The sequence below is a fragment of the Anas acuta genome, chromosome 2 (assembly GCF_963932015.1).
Source record: "Anas acuta chromosome 2, bAnaAcu1.1, whole genome shotgun sequence".
In the NCBI taxonomy this organism is placed as follows: Eukaryota; Metazoa; Chordata; class Aves; order Anseriformes; family Anatidae; genus Anas; species Anas acuta.
In genome coordinates this window covers 60,779,243-60,801,659 of record NC_088980.1, presented here as the reverse complement: position 1 = coordinate 60,801,659, position 22,417 = coordinate 60,779,243, and the positions used below count along the sequence as shown (strand labels likewise).

Sequence of the window (22,417 nt, the reverse complement as noted above, 5' to 3'; positions counted from 1 at the left end):
CCAACCAAAACATCCTCTGCGCACCTGAAATCCCACGAACGCCACCCAATGAACACATTCAAAGAGATAAGGGGACAGGAGGTGGCAAGGGGGACCTCTTCTCTTTGTGTAAGAACTGCTAGACTATTCTGCCTTAGCTTGCAGAAGGACTGTCCCTAGAAGGATTATGTCCCGTTATGTCCCTAGAAGGATTAGGGACATAAAGGATGCCTTTGTTGACCCACTGTTGTTAGAAGTATTTATACTTTAACGTATTCATATTGTACCATTTCTTGAACAAATTCAACCATCTTTCACACACACACGCACATCACTCCATTCATTAACAAGGCACAAAGTGAAATAAAAAGTTAACTGTGTCTTTGCAGCCAAGCAAAAGAAACTATTTCCTAGAGCCAAAACCAGTAACACACGCATACACACCGCAAATGACCCTAACACAGCCACTTTACCGCAGGTATTTTGTGCCCCATAGGTTATTACCATTAGCAGATATTGCTGAGGAGCCAAATATGTGCAATGTGCAAGTTATACATACATTTGCAGGGACTTCTCAGTAGATTTTTCTAAATGTCATTTACTTTTGTGTGAGCTTTCCAGCTCAGTATTGGAAAGACGAGCAACTACCACTTCTAATGTGAATTCTAATCACACAGGTCATTTAATGTTCTTATCTTTCAGGGATATTAAGATAAGTTTCGTAACAGCAGTGCATTCTCATGCATATGAGTGCATGCTCTTCAATAGCTCAGGCAAAAGTCAGAGACAGGGAAGCGGTTAGGAGGAGAATAGGGTCTGGGGAGAGCTGTCCTTCATCCTGACTACACATGCAGATGTACATACATATATGTGCACACACCTCACTACTAAATCATGGTTGCACGGCAACATTAAGAGGGGAGTTGTTTTTTGATTATTACAGATAACCCATGGGCTGTAACATTCTATAGGAATGAACAAAAGTTCAAAACATGTTTCTCAGAATTAAAAGCAGAAAAAAATCAGATGGCAGAAACCAAAGAATCAACATTCATTTCCTAGTGATATTTCTGAAAGCACAGACAATTTATACCCACATGTAAGACAACCTCCTATATGTAAGCTGTGAATTATACTGAATATTAGCATATTCCTCTGCAATATTCCTCATACTGTTATTAATGAAAGCTTAAATTCAGAACAAGGTCAAGAGATAAATTCAAATGTCAACAAGTTAAAACAGACTAAGAAGAAGCAATAAAAAAAAATATCAAGCTTTTTTTCCCTTCTTCCCCAGTGGTAATTCTCAAGGGTAAACAATACTATTAATGTAATAACAATAATAACGAGTTTGGCACTGGATATTTTCCTGGAATTAATAAACCTCAGCTCAGCCTACAGTCACCAACAGCCAAAGGCAAACCAGAAAACCCAGGAAATGCCTTTGGAAGCACACATAGGGCTTTTGGACATTCAGAAACACCAACACAAGACACATCAGGACTTTTTCCACAGAAGAAAATCATGACATGATAAACGCTAATCTAGGGACACTGATGAAATGCAAAGGTAAAATTCATTACCTCCTGCACTGGGATATTGAAAAAGTTGCGGCTTGTGTATTTTTTTTTTTTGTTGTTGTTGGTTGGTTGGTTTGTTGCTGGTGGGGTGTTTTCTCCCTTTTTTTTTTTAAAAAAAAAAAAGTCTTAGTTCCCTTGTAAGGTTTTACTTGAAGAGATGCTGCTCTACTATGCAGAGCAGCTGGTCAGCACACTCCTCCTCTTGCCGAGTGGAAATCCCTGCCCTGCTCTCCTGCAAATGGTTACAGCCAAGAGTCGAGCGCAGGTTTTCTGGACTCTTCCCAAAGGCAAGCTGCAAAAACACTGTGGCCCGGGAACACGCCTGGCTCTGTTCCCCCCCCCACAGCCTTGCTGGGACAGCCCAGAGAGGGGTTCCCCTGCTCACCCCAGACCGCCAGCACCTCACAGACCTTACAGTGAAGCCAGCTGGGATGCTTCTCCCTCCTCTCCTCTTCCTCACTCGATACCTTTGGCTTTGATGAAAGGCCATAGAAAGCTCAAGCTCTTAAAATACATGTATATATATATAATAAAAAAAAAAAAGGGGGGCACCCCAAACCACCAGATTTTGGGCCCTAAGGCCTCTTCCAGAGGGGAGGGGAACACGTCTGCATCTGCTAATAGGAATTTAGACTGATCCCAGCTGAACCCAAGGCAGAGCCCGCAGCAGTCAGCTGCTCAGGGTGGGACATGGTGAGAGGAGGGAGCCTGCCTTGCCCAATTCTCCAGAAGAAAGCAAGGCCCTCCTGAGGGCTTTCTTGCCATGTGTTTCGGGCAAAGAGGAAAGAATGAGCAGGAAATTCAAGGGAGGAAGGAAGAGAGGGAGGGGAAGCAGAAAGAAGGGAAGAAAGAAAGAAAAAAGTCAGGACTTTCCTTTCACACCAGAAGCAACCAAGGAGTTTACAGGAGAGTCAGAAAATCCCATGGCCCTGGTACCAAGCCAAAGGAAAGCTCCTGTTTACTCACACCACCCCTCCTTGGATTTTCAGCTTAAAACTCTTCTCACCTTTACTAATCTTTCTGACTGTGGGTAAAATACTGTGAAGCTGTCTGGTTTTGTCTGTTTGTCTGATTTGTTTGTTTTCAAGTATTTCTACAAATAAAACTGCAGTTAACTTCAGAAGGCTATTCCCCAAGTATGACTGCAGAATCATGCCTTGTGCTTAATGAGAATAATTAGAGGGTTTCATTTTTATCTATAGATCCTATTGGGATCAGGGGAGAAAACAGAACAAGATGAAAGAGAGCAATTACCACTGCTTCCTGCCACAGGACTCGGCAACTTAAACATACAGATATTTACACAGTTCTGGTGGGTTTTTGGCTTGGGGTATCGGTTATCTCCAGGCACCATCTTGATCCGCCTGTCTTAGAAGCGATGAAAGGAAACTCCTACAAGAACAGAACTGACCTCCCATACCGGAAAGTCAATCAACTCGAAACTTCAAGTTACAAGAAAAACAACAACCCCCAAACCCTCATGCTGTAATTACTGCCACTAAAACCTGTGGAAATCAATTCTTACATAAATCTTTTGCAGAGGTCTTCTAAGTTTGGACAATTGTAAGCCCCATCCTTAAGAACACAGGAGACAAATTCTGCTCCATAGATTTATTACCACAAATGTCTGCACGGCCCTCTGCACTGAATTTAACACCAAATGATGAGAAAGAAGAGACACTGCGACACAAGAAATACAGTGATGATCTTTCCTGTAGGGAAAGAGTAGCCTGTAAATAAACAAAACCAAGATTGAGTGTGTGGAGCTTACTGTATATAGGGCTCTACCCTTTGCAAAGAGTTCTTCCCTTTCTCCCAGCAATGCAATTTATTAAGATAATCATCTAAACTGCAGTAGCCAGCAAGTGCATCTCAGCAACTGAGGCAGACAAAGTCCTTTTTTGAAGACCTCTCTAATGGCCAGCACAGATTCGACCACAGCAGTGGCTCCTGTCTGTGCAGAGTTCCCAAAGATGCATGTGGTGAAGCAGCTCATCCCGTGAAGAATGGGCCACATGGGGCCAAAACAGAGAGGTGGCGACCACCTGCAGCTCAGGGAGCCCTTCTCCACACCTTTGAGAAAGTCTCATCAATTCATTGCTTCAGATTTCCTTTTCCCTCTCTCATCTGGAGGGAAACCAGGACTTCCACTCATGCCTGGCCATGGTGAAGCCCCACCTTGGGTGGTACAGCAGCTGGTGGGCACTCATTCACCATCAACAGGCGTTGCTACAGCACAGGCTGCCTTACAGCTTCTACAAAAAGATTGCATCTCAAATAAGTGTACTCATCCACACAGCTGTTCTTCCTTTAGAAACTCATTCCTCTTGCAGGCCCAAGGGAAGAACAGGGCTAGGCAGTCAAACAAAACCTCCCTTAATAATCTGAGCCTCACGGAGCATCCCAGGCTACTCCCTAAAACTATTATTTGTATATATACAAATATATACGTAATATATATACGTAATATATATGTAATATATACACAATATATACGTAAACAGTCAATCTAAGAGGCATGACAAGCTACTTCCAGGACAAACACTTTCCTCATCACTTAACACAGAGCACAGCCCAAGCAGATCAGCATAAAGCTTCTCAATGTATCTGGTCCTTCTGTATGTTATTCCAGCACCATCAAGTCCTTCAAAACAAACGTTTGTTAACAGCTTACTAATCACAGGCTGCTGTAAAGCCACACAAAAATTAACACCACATTTTTGTACTCTAAAATAAGTTTTTACTTCAACATCACCCTAAAGAAACAAGTACATCATCAAAAGCTTCGTCTGTTTGAATCTGAAGTTTCTACTGCTTCCCATAGAAATGCTTCGGATGATCTTCCACTGCAAGTCATTGTTTCCCTACAAATAGCTTAAGACTGCAAAAAACTCAGATTTCTAAAGCTAGCTGAAGTTGGCTGTATCCAGTTTTGCAAGGTCTGAGTCACATCGTCGTTTTACACATTACCACCCTTCAGTCAGATTTCTAAGTGTTAAGCTGCTCCTGAAAATGAGATTTAACAAGCTTGCATAGGCTCTTCTACCTCTAAGCGAGAAAAGATCTAAATTCCTGAAAAATCATGGATTCTGAATCATTTATTCCAATAGGGGTTTTTCCAACAGACCTTGGGGATTCTGCATTCTATTTGTTGATTTAATTTGTTGGTGGGGGAAAAAAATAACAAAGACTTCATTCAGACATAGACAGTAAGAGGAAAATTTACAAGACTTCTATCAGTATTAATTATACAACTAAATCCAGTCTACAATTCTCATTCCCTGTCAGTCGGAATGATATCTGAATCCCAAAAAGAAAATCTGGATCAAATGTTTAGCCTTCAATTCCTACCTGCTAAGAGTAGGTGGATATTAAGTGGCTGTAACAACTTCTGGCCTGAAAAAAAATGTTGCTCCTTACTTATCCCTTGGGAAGTATAAAACTTAAGGCTTTCATTGAGCATTCACAGAAAAAGACTAAAGTAAAAAATGAAGTCAGATAGCTTGAACTACATGTATTTTTTCTTCCCAATCAAGAAATTAGATAATTTAACTCCAAGGTTGCAAAACAGTTTTGTGCACTTTGGAACACCAGTTAAGCATTAGATTCAAAAGAAAGGAGAAGCAGCAGGTGGCGGTGACTGCCACACTACTTATTCCTGAATCCTGGCTATAAAAGCTCTCCTGGCAGAAGGGTTCAAATCCCCTCACCTAAGTGATATATTGCTTGGGAGGTCTTCCAGATGTGCTCGTGTCAGTGTAGGGGTCACAGCTTCCATGCTACTTGGCACTCTGACACTCTGGCAGAGCAGATGACAGGAGCAACTCCAACCTACTCCACGCAATGTCAGCTGGATTAACTCAAGCCTCTAGTTTAAAAGGTTTCTGCTAACCAGCTGGAGGTGAACTGAGAGCAATCACAGTAAGTTCTCTACCAATGGCTCCAAAGGGGTAAAGACTACTAGAAAAAAAAGATGTCGGGAATACCCATGGCCTACAGTTTCTTCCACTGGCACAGATGGATCCAAAAGGAGGTATGTGTCCTAGGCTTTTGTGCTCTATCAGTATCCTGTCCCTGCCAGCCCTAAGACTCTTAGAAAGCATGAGCAGCATGGGAAACCAGAGTAAGAGAATTTCCAAATTGGAAAAAATTAAACTCAGTGTGTGCAGCTCTTCTGGGCTCTCTTAGTCAGGAGACGTCAGCAAGCTCTCAGGGAGCAAGAGGGGGGGAGGTGTTGTAACCAAAGTGCACGACCTGACCTGCCTGTTAACCTAGAGAAGGCACCGCATTACTTATCTGAAGAAAAATCCCAGGGTCCATAAACAGTGTGACTCAAGATATCAGCATATTCATAACAAGCACCAAGGGTTCATATAGTATTTCCTTCATGTGTAAGTCCTAGGAAACAAAAATCTTGCTGCTCACTCTGTCCTGGCCCAGCCCTTCACTCAGCTGTTGCTTGCAAAAGCTGCTGCGAAAAGCAGGACGAATGCTATACACAGCTGGCTCTGGATGCTGGGAGCTTGCCTGAAATAAAGAAATAATCCACATCTGGAAATGACAGTCAGCAGTGGGATTTCCTGACCTCCACTCTCCATAACCCATGCTGAAATGGGCTTAGCCATTAGATTCCCTCCAGTCCTTGCAGAGCACTTCAAGAGTAGCCAGAGATTAATGCTACAGATATGAGGTTATTGTTGTTTTTTATTATTACTACATTACATATGATATTTTTATACCATTAGTATAAAATCTCCTGAGCTGATTTAATAAAGATATGGCCCTACCTACAACCACCCCCCAACATCAGCTCCTTGATCACATACTTCCAGCGCTCTTCATGCATTTACCTGGTGATCATCTGACCCCTTACAAGCTGGCTCGCCTCGGTGAACCCACAAAAAACTAAGCCAACCAAAAGGAGTGAGAAAGGCTGGATGGTATGGCCAGGCACAGACAATGAATAGGATTTTCCCCATCAGTGGTGGCTGTTGTAGCAGCCTACTTGCGAAGTCTCTGAAAAATGTTAACAGCCACTTCCTGCAAGCTTATAGTGCTTTTTCTGTAACTGTACTAACAATACCCTTCTGCTCTAAACAGCAGCTAATAAATGGTTAGCAAAGTGCCTATTTCTGACAAGCATTTTCAGCAAAACTTCACAAGTCAGCAGGCAATTCCAATAGATGCAAAATGATGTAGAAATTAGCAGTCAGAGCCTTTTATTCCCTTTTCCAGACTCCTTAGCACACAGGCAGCACCCTGTGTTCTATAGGAAAGTGATATTGACACCTCTTTTAAGTGGATTTTTCAGGCTCTGAAATAGTGTTCTTGAAATTGAATTAAGATTATGGGACAATACATTTTAATATATTAAAAAAATAGAAGATCTACTAATTAGAGAAGAGGTGACCAATCTCTGTCAACACAGTAAAAGTGAAATCTAAGTGACCATGTGAGGTTTAAATGATTAAATCTTTTCGTATTTCAAAAGGAACATTTTTCCTAGTGGACAACTTTTGAAATTCATTACAGTGCAATGCTCCCATGCACCTGTAAAACCACCAGTTCTCACTGAATCATAACTTGAAACTTTTCACAGGCTTTACATCAATGGCCACGCGTTGTCAACCTCCTGAGAAGAAATCCAGCCTTTGCCCAGCCTCGAATGGACTTTGGTATTCTGGCTTTTTTGTTTGCTTCTTTTTCTAGCTATACAACGTGAGTTATAATTGGGTTCTAGAAATCTCAGTTTAATTCTACCAAAGTAAGGAAGAATTGAAAAATAAGGTTTATAATCCAAGTGTTGCCACTCTATATGAAACCACATGGTTATCGAAACTGTAATGAAAGGAAAATATGCACAGTAAGCTACTGGAGATGAAACCCACAACTGTATCTTAAGTTTTCAAGAATATCACCAGTTAAGAAATGTACTGTTTTGTAGCTATACGTTTACTTCCACAGAAGAGTCTCCCTGTATGTAAAAAGGGTGAAGGGATGATTTGAGTACAAAAGGACAGTGACACTTCTGTGAAAACAGTCCCTTGGAAGGACAGCAGTGATGACAGAGTTAAAAACACTGCAGGGAGGGTAGGCAGAGATGAGAAGTCTATTGCCTGAAGCCCATGCAACATATTGTGCCTCTCAAGAAAGAAGAGGGCTGTCTGTCAGAAGTTGTGGAAAGAAAACACTGGGCTTCGTCCTCAAAGCCAGGGAGGACTGGCAGCAGCACAACAGGAAAATCAGACAGTGGAATAAATGGAGTCGTTTAAACATAAGTCTGTGAATGCTTTTTTACCTCATGGAGAAGCGGCAAAGCCCTGCCAGGTGCTCTATTCACCACAGCTCATGAAATCTCAGTCTCTGCAAAAGGAAGAGCTATCTCCATAATGCACTTTAGAGAATGCTACTGGTAATCCCTACTGAGTGTGGCCATGCCGTTCTTTTCAAACACAAACTGGCATTTTGTCACGGTAACTCTGTTGAGAAAACATTACATTTTTTGCAGTGTCAGCTCTCAGTGTCACCAAAGTACAGCAAGAAATAACGAGACTGATTCTGCCAGGAAATCCACTGGAGACATAGGGAAAACAAACCAGAGATTTCATAGCATACTGAAAGGACTATAGAGATCGATTTAAAAGCTCACCATGCAGCCACTGTTCTGAGGTCCACCTTGCAGAAAAAGTGTCAAGCAACCACATGGAAGAGACCCTTCTCTTCCACTTTACTGTCATTCATTAAAAGGCAGTTGCAGCAAGAAGTTTCCCATAAGCAGCAGCTCTTTTGATTCCAAAATTGCTCCACTATGGGAAATCTTATGAGTTGTCATTTTTACTCCAGCTTTATGTTCTGGATTTTTGCCTGGGCAATGTTCAAACAGGAATAAAATCTATTTAAAGTACATGCACAGTACATATTTTGCATAGATGTCAAGGGATGGGAGTAGGTTATGAAACAGAGAGTCCATGATATTTTATTTAAAAAAGCATTGTTCAAGGAGCTTAGGGAAAATATAACACTAATTGAAGCTATGAGGTTGTAATCCAGTTTCCCATCTGGATACACGGTGAGGCCAACAATCCATTAGCTTGTCCTGTAGCAAAAGTTGATTGAGAGGAAGCAAAGTTGCCCAACACAACGCCGTTTCTCAGTTTTTCAAACCTGTTATTAAATTATCAGAGAAAAAAAAAAAAAAAAAAGCAGCTATCAACCGTGTCCTGGGGTGCATCAAGCACGGCATCGCTAGTAGGTCAAGGGAGGTGATTGTCCCGCTCTACTCTGCGCTGGTGCGGCCTCACCTTGAGTACTGTGTGCAGTTCTGGGCACCACGGTGTAAAAAGGACATGAAACTGTTGGAGAGTGTCCAGAGGGGGGCTACGAAGATGGTGAAAGGCCTGGAGGGGAAGACGTACGAGGAACAGCTGAGGGCACTGGGCCTGCTCAGCCTGGAGAAGAGGAGGCTGAGGGGAGACCTCATCGCAGTCTACAACTTCCTCGTAAGGGGGTGTCGAGAGGCAGGAGACCTTTTCTCCATTAACACCAGTGACAGGACCCGCGGGAACGGGGTTAAGCTGAGGCAGGGGAAATTTAGGCTTGACATAAGGAGGGGGTTCTTCACAGAGAGGGTGGTTGCACACTGGAACGGGCTCCCCAGGGAAGTGGTCACTGCACCGAGCCTGTCTGAATTTAAGAAGAGATTGGACTGTGCACTTAGTCACATGGTCTGAACTTCTGGGTAGACCTGTGCGGTGTCAAGAGTTGGACTTGATGATCCTTAAGGGTCCCTTTCAACTCAGGATATTCTATGATTCTATGATCAAATCTAACACACAAACACTGGAGTGACAGGAATAACATACCCTGTTACAGCTCTCAAAACCCTCTAGTTTTGAGAAGGAAGCCTACACATCTCCTTGATGTATGCTGTTTTTTGTTTATTTGTTTTTAAAGAAATGATAGCTTCTATTAGCTGAAGACACATTGAGTAGTGAGATAACCCTACAACAATGTCATCTGCTTCCAGAAACCATTCCTTCTAGGGAGCATTTCACACAGCTGTTTCAAGTCTGCTTTAGACCCAGGCTCAAGGTACAATACCAAGGGAAACAGCACATCTTCAGCTTGTTCCCTGACAGCATTGGCCAAGAAGAACAACGAAGGCAATTGGTGTTCCAGTTAATCCATGTGTGTACAATATTCAACAACTAAGTACAGAAGACAAAAAAAAACTTTTAAAAGAACATACATCAATCTCTGTTTTCCAGTGCAGAGCAATGGAAACCCTCCCACTGACATCAATGGGAGCCAGGCCAGACCTTAGAAGCCTTCACGTAAACTTCCATTAAGGAAAAGTTGTATATTGGCGTAAGGTATTTCTGCCCTTTTTTTAAAAAAAAAAAAAAACAAAAAACAAAAAACAAAAAACAAAAAAACAAAACCTCGTGATAACCTGCACACTTGCAGCACATACTGAAAAAGAATATTATAATAGAAGAAGAATTTTCTGAGGTTGGTGACTGTATGCAATGTCGAAGTCTAATGTGAAAATCAACAGAATTAACTTCTATCAGAATTTATCGTACTTTGTTATGTAATGAGGCAATCTAGGAGGTTTGTAATAGCTAAAATCTCTTATAATCTTTCTCTATAAAATATGAAAAATAATGACAAAATATCATTGTTTCAATGGGCCATGTTAATACCATACTTTGAAACGTGTGCTAGTGTTTTTAATATTGCTCTTTTGGCTTCAAAAGCATAGAAAAGCCTCAGCAGAGACACACATAACAGCAAAAAGCAGGAGCAAACAGTCAGAATGTTATTATGATTGAATTTCTATTTTGTGCAATTTATTTTCATGTTACTCACACTCAGCTTTCATAGACATCAGTTTGCAAAAAGCTCAATTCAGTGTTTACTTTTCACCTCCAAATAAACTCAAGCTAATGAAAACATCTGTGCATTTCAACCTAAAATGTGAAGAGGCTAAAGCTCGAAAACTTCACCTGAGTTGATACAGGTGAAATGAAAAGCACTTTTGAGCTCTTAGTTCTAATGAAATGCCCTGGCCACAATCCAAACTTGCACCCAGATGTGAGCAGAGAACAGCCCTGCATCTTGGTTTCTGCAAGGAAAACAAACAAAACAAAACAAAAAGCTAGGAACCTAGGTCAGAAGATGATCAGGACTGATGAGCGCAATGTGGCACCACTCAAACTAGAGGCAGCCGTTGTATTTCAGTGCTATTCGGTATTCTACAGATTTCCAAACCAGTTTCCTCCTGTCTCTTAATACCTTAGTATCTCAACCGATGATTCTGGTTCATTAGCTGACCCCAAATAACAGTGCTGTGTCTTCTATTGAAATACAAACTGTATCATTTTCTCAGCTTAAACCCACGAAAGAGAAAACCTCAGTAAAAAGCCTGGAAGAAATTCAAGCCCAGCATAACCAGAAACAACTTCCAAATCTCTCAGCACTGTGGACCAGGCCACCCCCTGTTCCTACTCCTTGCAAGTAAACTTAACATTAGGAGACTTCTTCACAGCAAGATTGGCATTTCTTACCTTTTGCCACATTTTGATGAAGAAGAGCTCCCCAGAAAAGTTGAAGAAAACGTTGGTGTCGTAGGCATCGTCCCCAGTGTTAGAGATGGAAATGTTAAGTGAGATGTTCCTCACTGCTCCCAGGGCCAGGTAGGCAGTCCTGTCATCAACACTGTAGGCAGAAACAATTACACTAGATTAAACTCTTGGCAACTTTCACACTCTCATCCTTTTTTTTTTTTTCCCCCCACTGCAGAAGTGTCACAACTCAACTGCTTAAAAGCTCTGTGGTTAGTAACTCATCAGTGTGCTGTACGGCCAATGAGCGGTGCAGGCAGCTGTAAGGAAAGTGAGCAGCTTGTGATTCCTGGTTCTGACACTGCCTCCTGTGAAAGGAAATCCTGTGATCCTCACTTGAAACCACTTCATGAGATATTGTTAATATGGCTTTATTGGAAATAAAACATTTGAAGACTGGAAAGTTATTGGATGAGGAAAATGCAACAAGTACAAAACATTATGCTCACATTCAAACAAATTCTATTTAATTTTATTTCTCAATAATTCAATCTTGCTGAAATATTCTAGTAACTTTCTGAAAAGCTTAGAATTATGCCATGGATAGAAAAAAAAAAGGAAAAGAGGGTCAAATAAAATCCAGAAACAGGTATGAGTGAAAAAATGCATGAAAATTATAACAACCATCTATTGAACATGACTAACCTTTCCTTGTGTATTTATGCTGGACCTAACACAATGAAGTCATGTTCTATAAGTGGAATACCAATAGAATGGTTAATTAAGATAATAGTCATACATCATGAATCAATATACTACTGTATCAAGGCATCACACATCACAAATCCACACACAATTATTATTTGGTATATATTTAATCATGCTAGTCTCTCCAGAAGATGAGCTAACAAGTAAGAATGTAGGCTTAAGATCACAGAAAAATATATAGTAACAATGCACAGGTTTTCAGATCTAGGAATAAAAACACAGTAAAAGATATTATGAAATATACCAGGTATAAATTAAAAAATAGCCAAAATATCTAACTGGTTGTGGTTACCATGAGTATAATGTAAAACCATTCATATACCCTGGAGAAATGGAGGGAGCTTCACAGGGAGAACACTAAGCAGCTGGTCAAAAAAGGGCAGAGTCCTGGAGGCACATAGCAGAGAGATGCTCTGTCATTTCCTCAGAGGGACAATGAGCCCAGAAGTATAAAGGGGGATCTTCTGAGAAAAGGCATCATCACACCACCACCCTGCCAGATGCTGTTGCACAGCACACAAGCACAGTGCAGCAAGCATCAGCACAGAGAAACCCAAAGCACAGAGAAACCCAAAGCTGACCACGCAGCCCACCACCATTCACCCTATTGCCACGAGGGAATGGCTGCATCAGGGAGAGGCACATTGGCACATGCTGATTCTTTGCATAGCAGCGACTGTCTGAAAGTGACTGGGGTGCCGGACGCGAGTTGTGTTTAAGGCAGCCCTCCTCATGGTGCTGCAGCCACAGCATCTGCTTAAATACGGGGGTTCCAAGGATGTGGCACTTATAAACCCTTCAGCATCCTCTGCCAGCTGTGGCCCTACCAAACCTCCAAAGGCAGATCTCACTGGTTTCTGTCTCTCTGCATTTGCCAAGGAGTTTTCCAGTTTTCCAGACATGGATTTCCAAAGGGATGTAATGAAACAATCAGAAGCTCTGGTGTGTGGGAAGTGCAGAGCAATATGGTCTAGACTCAGGCTTTAAAGCTGATGCTTGTGGATTGTGAGCACAACTTTTCCACATAATGCACATAATATTTATAGCATATTTGTTTCCTGAACTTATTTAATTTATGATGATCTTAATATATTGCCCAAAATTATGGATTACAGTTCAGTGACAGGTTCTTATGAGGCAGATATAAATCTCCAGGAAACATTTCTGATTTCTCCTACTTACACTCAACTGCAGACACCACCAATCCTACCTATAACTGGACACTTTGCTTTCTAAATGTTATGGTGTATTCTTGCCATCAGCTATCAGTGCAAATAAATATTGGCAAATGTGTACACTGTACAGAATCCACTGAAAAACTAGCTTGAGAGGTCAAAATATTTGGAGTGGATGTTTCTTATGCACCAAATTAATGGGAAAACTATGTAAGAGTACGTGGAAGCATTTAACCTTTTGGCCCCAACATCAACATTCACTGTAGAAAAGCTGACAAATTATGAAGATATACAAAAACTATCTGCTGGGATTTGCTAATAATCAAAAGTACATAATTGGAAGACAAGAAATAAAAACAACCACTTACAACTACAAATTATTTGTCATTAACTTTATAATCTCATTTCGCGTTATCACTTCAAAGAGTAAATCAGCATCTTTCAAACCCATTAGCAAAATCTGGAAGTATCACTTCTGTAAGCAAAGAGGTGTTACAAGATATTTATCTTATGCCAGGTTGATACCATATGCAACGCACACTACACATTTGTGTCCAGCTATTACTATTTAACATGGACATTGCCACTACTTCTTTCCCTTCTACAGTAACTTATTTATAATTAAAAGAACAATATGCAAAGGAGGAAAGAATCCACTCTGAATTGGTGGCAGCAGTACTTTAAGATTTAATTTAAAGATGATCATGATTACTGTCTTTCCTACTGAACAATAAAACAAATATTCAGAATGAAATCCTACTTAAAAGTAATCCCACAAAAATAACATTAAAATAAACACCATTAGGTTGTGTTACTCCTTTACAAGCCTATCACTCATCTGTTAGAAGTGCATCGCACCTAAGCGACGATGTTTATAACAATGTTTTCCTCAGCAGAAAAAGGAAAACCCATTTTCTGAGAGCGTACTAGTTGCTCCCTGATTAAAGCTTCTACACAAAATCACACCCTGTTAAACTCTGAAAAACCTCACTGATTTTAGGCTGGCAAAGGAGTTCAGATCTTCCTCTAAAAGGCTATAGGAGATTGTGCTGTAAGTCCCATTTTAAGAGTAGCTTTCCAAGTCATTAAATCCATGTACATCTGGAATGAATCAGGCTCACTTGCTGTAAGAAAAGGATTAGGAATCTCCCTGCTTGCAGGGGAGCTCCCGGGCCCCCTTTGCTGCTTGAGGGCACAACGTCATGGATGCAGACAGCCTGCTGCAGCGTGGGAGCAGCTCTGCTGCCAGCCTGGTGCCAGCCTGTGCCGGCAGCTGCTGCACCTACAGCAGACTCACTGACAACTCCAATTTGTCACTGAAAAGCTGTTGTCACCCGCCAGAAAGAAGAAAACAAACTAGAGCCACTTGTGGTCTTGACAAGGTATGTCAAATAATTTAAGGAACGGAATCAAGCAATGGCTTCTGGTTTACATTTATCATAGAATAACCTGAGCTGGAAGGGACCCTTAAGGATCATCAAGTCCAACTCTTGACACCGCACAGGTCTACCCAGAAGTTCAGACCATGTGACTAAGTGCACAGTCCAATCTCTTCTTAAATTCAGACAGGCTCGGTGCAGTGACCACTTCCCTGGGGAGCCCGTTCCAGTGTGCAACCACCCTCTCTGTGAAGAACCCCCTCCTTATGTCAAGCCTAAATTTCCCCTGCCTCAGCTTAACCCCGTTCCCGCGGGTCCTGTCACTGGTGTTAATGGAGAAAAGGTCTCCTGCCTCTCGACACCCCCTTACGAGGAAGTTGTAGACTGCGATGAGGTCTCCCCTCAGCCTCCTCTTCTCCAGGCTGAGCAGGCCCAGTGCCCTCAGCTGTTCCTCGTACGTCTTCCCCTCCAGGCCTTTCACCATCTTCGTAGCCCCCCTCTGGACACTCTCCAACAGTTTCATGTCCTTTTTACACCGTGGTGCCCAGAACTGCACACAGTACTCAAGGTGAGGCCGCACCAGCGCAGAGTAGAGCGGGACAATCACCTCCCTTGACCTACTAGCGATGCCGTGCTTGATGCACCCCAGGACACGGTTGGCCCTCCTGGCTGCCAGGGCACACTGCTGGCTCATATTCAACTTGCTGTCTACCACGACCCCCAGATCCCTCTCTTCTAGGCTTCTATCCAGCGTCTCATCGCCCAGTCTGTACGTGCAGCCAGGGTTTCCCCGTCCCAGGTGCAGGACCCGGCACTTGCTCTTATTGAACTTCATGCGGTTGGTGATCGCCCAGCTCTCCAACCTATCCAGATCCCTCTGCAAGGCCTTTCTGCCCTCAACAGAGTCCACAACTCCTCCAAGTTTGGTGTCATCAGCAAACTTGCTCAAAATACCTTCTATTCCTACATCCAGATCGTTTATAAAAATATTGAAAAGTACCGGCCCTAAAATGGAGCCTTGAGGGACCCCACTGGTGACCGCCCGCCAGCCTGACGCAGCCCCATTTACCATAACCCTTTGGGCCCTGCCCGTTAGCCAATTGCTCACCCATCGTATGATGTTTTTATTTAGCTGTATGGTGGACATTTTGTCCAGTAGGATCCTATGGGAAACCGTGTCAAAAGCCTTGCTGAAGTCCAAAAAAATCACATCAGCTGGTTTCCCTTGGTCCACCATACGGGTGATCTTATCATAAAAGGAAATCAGGTTAGTTAGGCAGGACCTACCCTTCACAAACCCATGCTGGCTGGGACCAATGACTGCTTTGTCCCCCAGGTGCGCCTCAATACGTTCGAGAACCATCTTCTCCATGATTTTACGAGGCACTGACGTGAGACTGACAGGCCTGTAATTGTTAGGGTCTTCTTTCTGACCCTTTTTGAAAATCGGCACAACATTTGCCAGCTTCCAGTCTACTGGGACCTCTCCAGATTCCCAGGATCGTTGAAAAATAATTGAGAGAGGTTCCGCGATGACGTCCGCCAGCTCTTTCAGCACCCGGGGATGAATCCCATCCGGACCCATGGACTTGTAGGGATCCAGGTGGAGTAGCAAATCCCGCACACGTTCAGGGTCGGTTGGCAGTTTGGCATCCCCACCGTCCCGGTCCTCCAGCTCAGGGCACCCTGGGTCCCGAAGCCCATCATCGGCATTGAAGACAGAGGCAAAGAAGGCGTTAAGCGTCTCTGCTTTGCCTATGTCATTGTCTGTGAGGAGACCTTCCCTATCAAGGAGCGGCCCTATGTATTCTTTAGTTCTCCTTTTTCCATTCACATATCTAAAAAAAAACTTTTTATTTTCTCTCACAGACACAGCCAGCTTCAACTCTAGGTGTGCTTTAGCCACACGAATTTTCTCCCTACAAGCACGAACAGCATCCCTGTATTCTTTCCATGACACCTGGCCCTCCTTCCAGTAGCGAAACACTCTCTGTTTCTGCCTAATCTCCATAAGAATGTTCCTGGTCAGCCACGCCGGCCTCCTGCCCCGCCTGCCTGACTTGCGATATTTAGGAATCGCCTGATCTTGTGCTTCTAGGAGGCATCGCTTAAAGAATGACCAGCACTGGTGGACATCGAGGCCTTCAAGAGCAGCTTCCCAGGGGACCTTGCTGACTAGTTCCCTGATCAGCCTGAAGTCCGCTTTCCCCATATCTAGGGATGAGGTTTTGGTGGCACTTTTCCTTCTGTCACCATAAATTTTGAACTCAACCACTTCATGGTCGCTATGACTGAGGCGGCCACCAATCACCACATTTCCCACCAGACCCTCTCTGTTTTCTAGCAACAGGTCTAGGAGGGCACCTTACGATACAGCAGCCAGTATCCTCACCACAGCACTCATCACCCTCCTCACAGGAAGGAAGGCAGGTTAAAAATAAAAACATGCTCTAAAAACAGAAGTGATAGAATAGATGGAAAATAATCAAGACAATCACTAAATTGGAAAGAATAACACCACCCATTGCATCGGGTAATATGCATTAATAATAAAATAGGTAAAAGCTCTGGTTAGACTGTAGAGATATTAAATTTAGGCAACCATATTTGTATGCACATGCATACAAGCACACAAAATACGTCAGACTATCAATTTTTGCATGGAAAGGGAAATAAATTTGACATTCAGAAGTACTAAATGCAACTTTCATTCACATGAGCTAGACTTGCAGGTAAAAAAACAGTTCTGAAAATCAGGCTCCAAGTTTATGCTACGCAGAAGATAAACTCTGCTATAGTTTTAAAGTTCACTTGCCATGGTACTATGAATTAAACATAAAAAGAAATCTTCAACATTATCTTTTTTAGTAAAAAAAAGATGAGGAAACAATTTTAAAGTTCCAGCATAAATCAAATAGCTTTTTAACACACGTTAACATTCTTTGTTAATTCCTGTGCCACTTCCTTGTGTTATGGTCAGCGAGTGAATAAAGACCAGCTGGGAAACGCTAACAGAAGAGATCTGCAATTTTCATTTCTCCGCCCCCCAAGATGCTGGTGTTTTTATTAATGTGGGTCAAGGGAGACATAATCTGCATTCCAAAAGGCACACAGGGACATATTTCTCTATTTCCTGTACTTGAGAGACTTATTTATATATATAATATATATATTATATATATATATATAACATATATATATATAAAAGCATTATTTAGCACTTCCCCTTAGCGGAATGCAACAGGGTTGCACTTAGCCTGTTAGCCTGGATCATCAACTTTCCCTTTAATCTTAGGAGCCTTTCCTTACAGAAGATCTGCATCTGCACGGGTAAATCCCTGCTATTGCCCAATGGCCAGTGGAAGCTACAGCTGGGGACAGTTAGACTTCATCAGGGTAAAAAGGCTCCAGACAACTGAAGTCTAACCTGTCCTCCATCTCCATCAGATAACGGTACACTGCTGAAGAAAGAAGTCCCGTCTCTTTCCTTTAAACCAGTAAAAGGTGCGAGTGAACAGCATCAGTCTGTGACAGATCCAAATAGACTGATTTCTACCATCAGCAACCAGCATTGCAGCTGGTCTTCACAGTTACTGTGATACTGAATGTGTATTTTGCCCTCACAAACTCCTAATATTAACCCTGAAAACCTTTCCTTCTGGGGTTTTATCATAGGCCGCAGGATCAGTTGAGCTTTGCAAACACTTAAGCCCCAAAAGCCAATGAAAAGCTGAAACCCTCAGCTCATCTTCTGGGAATTCATTTGAAGACCCAGAGCAAAACAAAGAGGTAGAAGCCCCATAAATAATCCCAAACTACGCAAAACTTTTAAGCAATCCCACAGGGAGCAGAGCTATTGGATTTTATACTGCCTGTGCATTACACTGTCACAGTCTCACATGTGTATTCAAGGTCAATTCTCTCTGCAAAGCTTGAAGGCAATCTAGGTTAAGGACTTAGGCAAACACTTGGGATACCAGGGTTTATCCTGTGTTAGTTGAACTGCTGCCTTCCCCTCCTTGCATTGAAGCCTAAGCCACCACATGCACTAAGAGACCTCGTACAGCCAATGACTGCGGCCTAGCTAAGATGCACTAAGCCCACCATGGCAAGCTAGCTCTGGGCCCACCAGATCGTTTCATTAATGACCTGTTCTACTTCCCAAGCTGAAAACCTGGCTTTCTAGTCTGCTTTGAGTAGTATGAAGTACCATGAGGAGATGGGACAAACTCAAGGGAGAATTTGAGAAGCAGCCCAGAGCTCGTGTCAATGGAGTACAGTTTGGGAGTAACACTGCACCAAAGATTGTACCCTATGAGGGCAGAATAACAACATTCCAATGTTTCCCCACAGGAGGGGACTGAATGGCCAGAATAAAATAAAAAAAAAAAAAAAAACAAAAAAAAAACCCTACTGCAGTGAGCCCAGAGCCAAGGAGGTAGAACTGCTTGTGCCTGTTCCCTTGTGGGGCAGAGCTGCCCCTCTAGCTGTTGAGGTCCTATACACATCACAACTGTGGGATACAGCACAGAGTGTTAACTTTTCAACCTTTCCTATACATTACTTTCATATATATATATATAAAGAATGTATTTGAGTAGTAAACAACAGAAAAAAAACTCTAGGAAACCCCTTTTCCTCTCATTCTGGAATTGAAACAGTGATTTCAATTTACAGCCAGTTACTGTATTTTGAAAGCTTCTCTGGGAATTGTCCTTTCTTCCTCAAACATCATTTCTTCACACAAATTCCCCATAATTACACAATAGACATAACTGCCAGCTCTATAGTCTTCAAAGTAGAAAGTACAGAGCAGGGCACAACATCCACGTAAAAATACCCCTTATCTTACCATGATGCAGAAATCTGTTGCCTTTCTTCTACTATTATCAGTAATTTCAATTGTACCCAGCTGTTCAAAGCCCTTTATAAACAGAACTGAAGAGTCAACTTTGAAGGTATCAAGTCCTTTTTCACAGTGTTTACTCTGGGGAGCAGCTTTTGGATTGAATGCAGCTACCCTGGTTTGTGAAACTGTCACATGAAAGCAAGATCAGGCACAACATCCACAGAACCTCTAATCTAATCTTTCACCCTTGCAGACATACATACAAACTAACATCTTTTATAGCCACAAGCCGTGTCCTTTAAACAAATGATACTGTGCTCCTGAGACAGTTATCCTCACATGCGTGAGTGTATGTGCCTAAGATTAGAACACAAACAAAAGTTAGTTACTAGTGGCAGAAACAAATTTAGAAGATAAATGGTACGACACATAGCTGGAGTTGCATACACTAGCCTGATGTGGAAAAAATATATCTATTTCCCCTGTTTTTTTAAAATACTGGAACAGCAATGCTAAAATAGAAGATTGATGTCCAAAGATCTTGGAGAGGAAGTGAAATTTGAGAATGAAACAAATAGCATTTTGTAACAAGAAACTTTGTTGTTTCCAGGAACTAGAAAATTAAATTCATCAAGCAAACCACATATTTACAATAAAAATTATGCCCTCAGCAGTAGACCTATTAAAAGCTGATGAGGCAGGTCTGATTGTTTGCCTTTACTCAGGGGATGGTGGGGTGCAATATGTAATTTAAAAAACATACTCAGCTGAGCCTTGATGAGGAAGAAAGATCAGTTCCCCCATCTACCAGTTACCTTCAGAGATCAATAAAAGGCAGCTAATTAGATATGACAAGTTAGAAGCAGCACCAGCTTGTTATTTTAGGAAATTTGTTTTGTAGTAGCAGGTCTAATATGCCAAAAATAAGTTATATATAAATGTCAAACACTATAAGCAGCATCAACCTACATCAGCATATTTCCTCTATTTCAACCCAATAGTTCATGCAGAACCAGCAAAGTGATTACCTGGTAACCTGCAATGAAACTCAGCCTTATCAGATTTTGTACTTGAAGGATATACTACGAAAAACTTCATATAGCTATGCAACAGAAGTATGTGCGTATGCATGTATTTATCAGTCAAGAAATATTCTTCAAATCCAAAACAATGAAACAATGGTGCATCTGCTTTTCATTGTGGTCTGTACCGTATCAAGGACTTCCACCTCTGGCGGCCAATCACGTATGACAACTCTGCTAGAGGTTAAGCTGTTGTTTTGTTAGCTTTATACTTTGGTTGCTAGAGTAGGAAAAAATACGACAACTTGAACTATCTTAGGTCCATAAAATACTGATGTTGGGCTGTTCACAAGAAAGGCCAGGTTACACATTAGTTCAATGATCATTTTATGTAATGCAAAAAAAATCATCTCTTTAGGATCTGGTTTAACAAACAGCAAAATCCTGTTCCAGGGGATACAGTCAAGTGATTCTTAACAAAAAAAAAAAAAAAAAAAACAAACAAACAAACAAAAAACCTGCACAGAATAGCATTTAAGAAGTTATAAGACTGGCTTGTGCAGTACCCCTGACTGTCAATCAGTACCCTGTTCTTAAAAAAACAATAGACTGGAAATCTGTATTCTTGTATTAGATGCAGACTATTGATGTTTGTTACAGCTTGTCACTTGATGGCTCTATTACCATCCACATGGGTTTAATCACCACATGTTCAAAAGGAAAAGGACTGCCCACTGCTATCAAACTGGACTTATTTATTCTGGGAGAGATTTATGAAGCTCTGAGTGCAAATAACCAGATGGAAACCAAAAATCCATTCCTTTATCCCCGTTCACCTTCAACAGGGGAAACACTCACTTGTTCCTGAGATGATGCTCCCACTGCAACTTGTACTACATCCTGATTAATTGCTGGCTCTACTGGGTAGTCCTTTCAGGAAACTACAAATCAGACCCTGGATATGCTACAACAAAATTTTCCATGTGCCTTGCAAATGCAACATTCAATTCACTAGCAACTGTCTGTAGGCAAAAGATAAATGAAAGTTAAAGTAAATTAGAAATCAAATATCTTCTTCCTGGATTCATCAAATAGACTTACTTCCAAATAGAATTACAAATGTCCTAATATACACAAAATGCTATAAATATTTTCATTGCTTCCTTCACAATGCACCAAATTACTTTGAAATAGCATTAAACTACCCTATAATTTGCAAAATTACTTAAATCACAGTTAGAAACAGCATAATTTTGAGAAAACTGACAGCAACCTACTCATAACCCCCTTTTCAATGTTTTCCTCTTCTGTCTGAACTCTTTTGATACTTTAAAAGACCTGGAGTTGGGGCAGTACTTGGGTATAACCTAGTAACCTATGGGCTGCACACGACTGCAATGGGATTGGTCATGGCTCCATATTTGCATTCCAGAAGTCAGGAATATTGACACCAGTGTACACAGCTTTATATACATGTGGTCCAGACTGAAAGCTCATGGCACTTTACTAGCACTAGGCATGCTAAACCAGAGCATTTGCTCATTTTTCTTTTGTTCTTTGTAAGGCAGCAAATTAGCTCCATCTGATTAGCTATGTTATTTAGGGTAGCCTGTCTAGGGTAAACAGAATGTCAAAAATATTTTTAAAGAAGTGTTCGTTCAATGAAAGATAAAGTAAGTGAAAACAAATTCTTCATCTGCTATGAATGAAGAGGAAGGGAAAAATAGATATTATCAGAGCATGTAATTAAGCTCCAAATGAAAGGATATTGTTTTTCCTCATCACAACTGTTTTGTTAAGATGCACTTCAGGGGCATAAAACCGCAAGGAGCAGGCCATGAAATGTGAGGCCTCTATGGAAACAAATTCCTGTTGTGTGATCAAAGGAAGATAAGTGCTGAGGCGTGAGCCTGGTCAAATTTATGAAACAGCTTTGCTTCCCACGTTAAACCACAAGCTTGCAGCTTTGCTCTATGGGTTTACAAAGTCTATGATCAGTGAAAGCCTTTATTTATTTATTTATTTGAAACCCTACCATATTCATGAGATACACTCAAAACACCTTTGATCTTTCTGATCAACATTTGATGTTAGTGCTC

At 41.6% G+C, this 22,417-nt stretch overlaps 1 protein-coding gene across 4 annotated transcripts in view; it reads right to left on the bottom strand.

Moving 5' to 3' along the window:
* The window catches only part of ITGA9 (integrin subunit alpha 9), a 223,383-nt gene that overhangs the window by 68,955 nt on the left and 132,011 nt on the right, over nt 1-22,417 (bottom strand). For all 4 annotated transcript variants that reach the window (XM_068675025.1, XM_068675026.1, XM_068675027.1 and 1 more), the window contains exon 18: nt 11,129-11,279. In XM_068675025.1, coding sequence (XP_068531126.1) covers nt 11,129-11,279 — 151 coding nt within the window. The remainder of the gene's footprint in view (nt 1-11,128; nt 11,280-22,417) is intronic.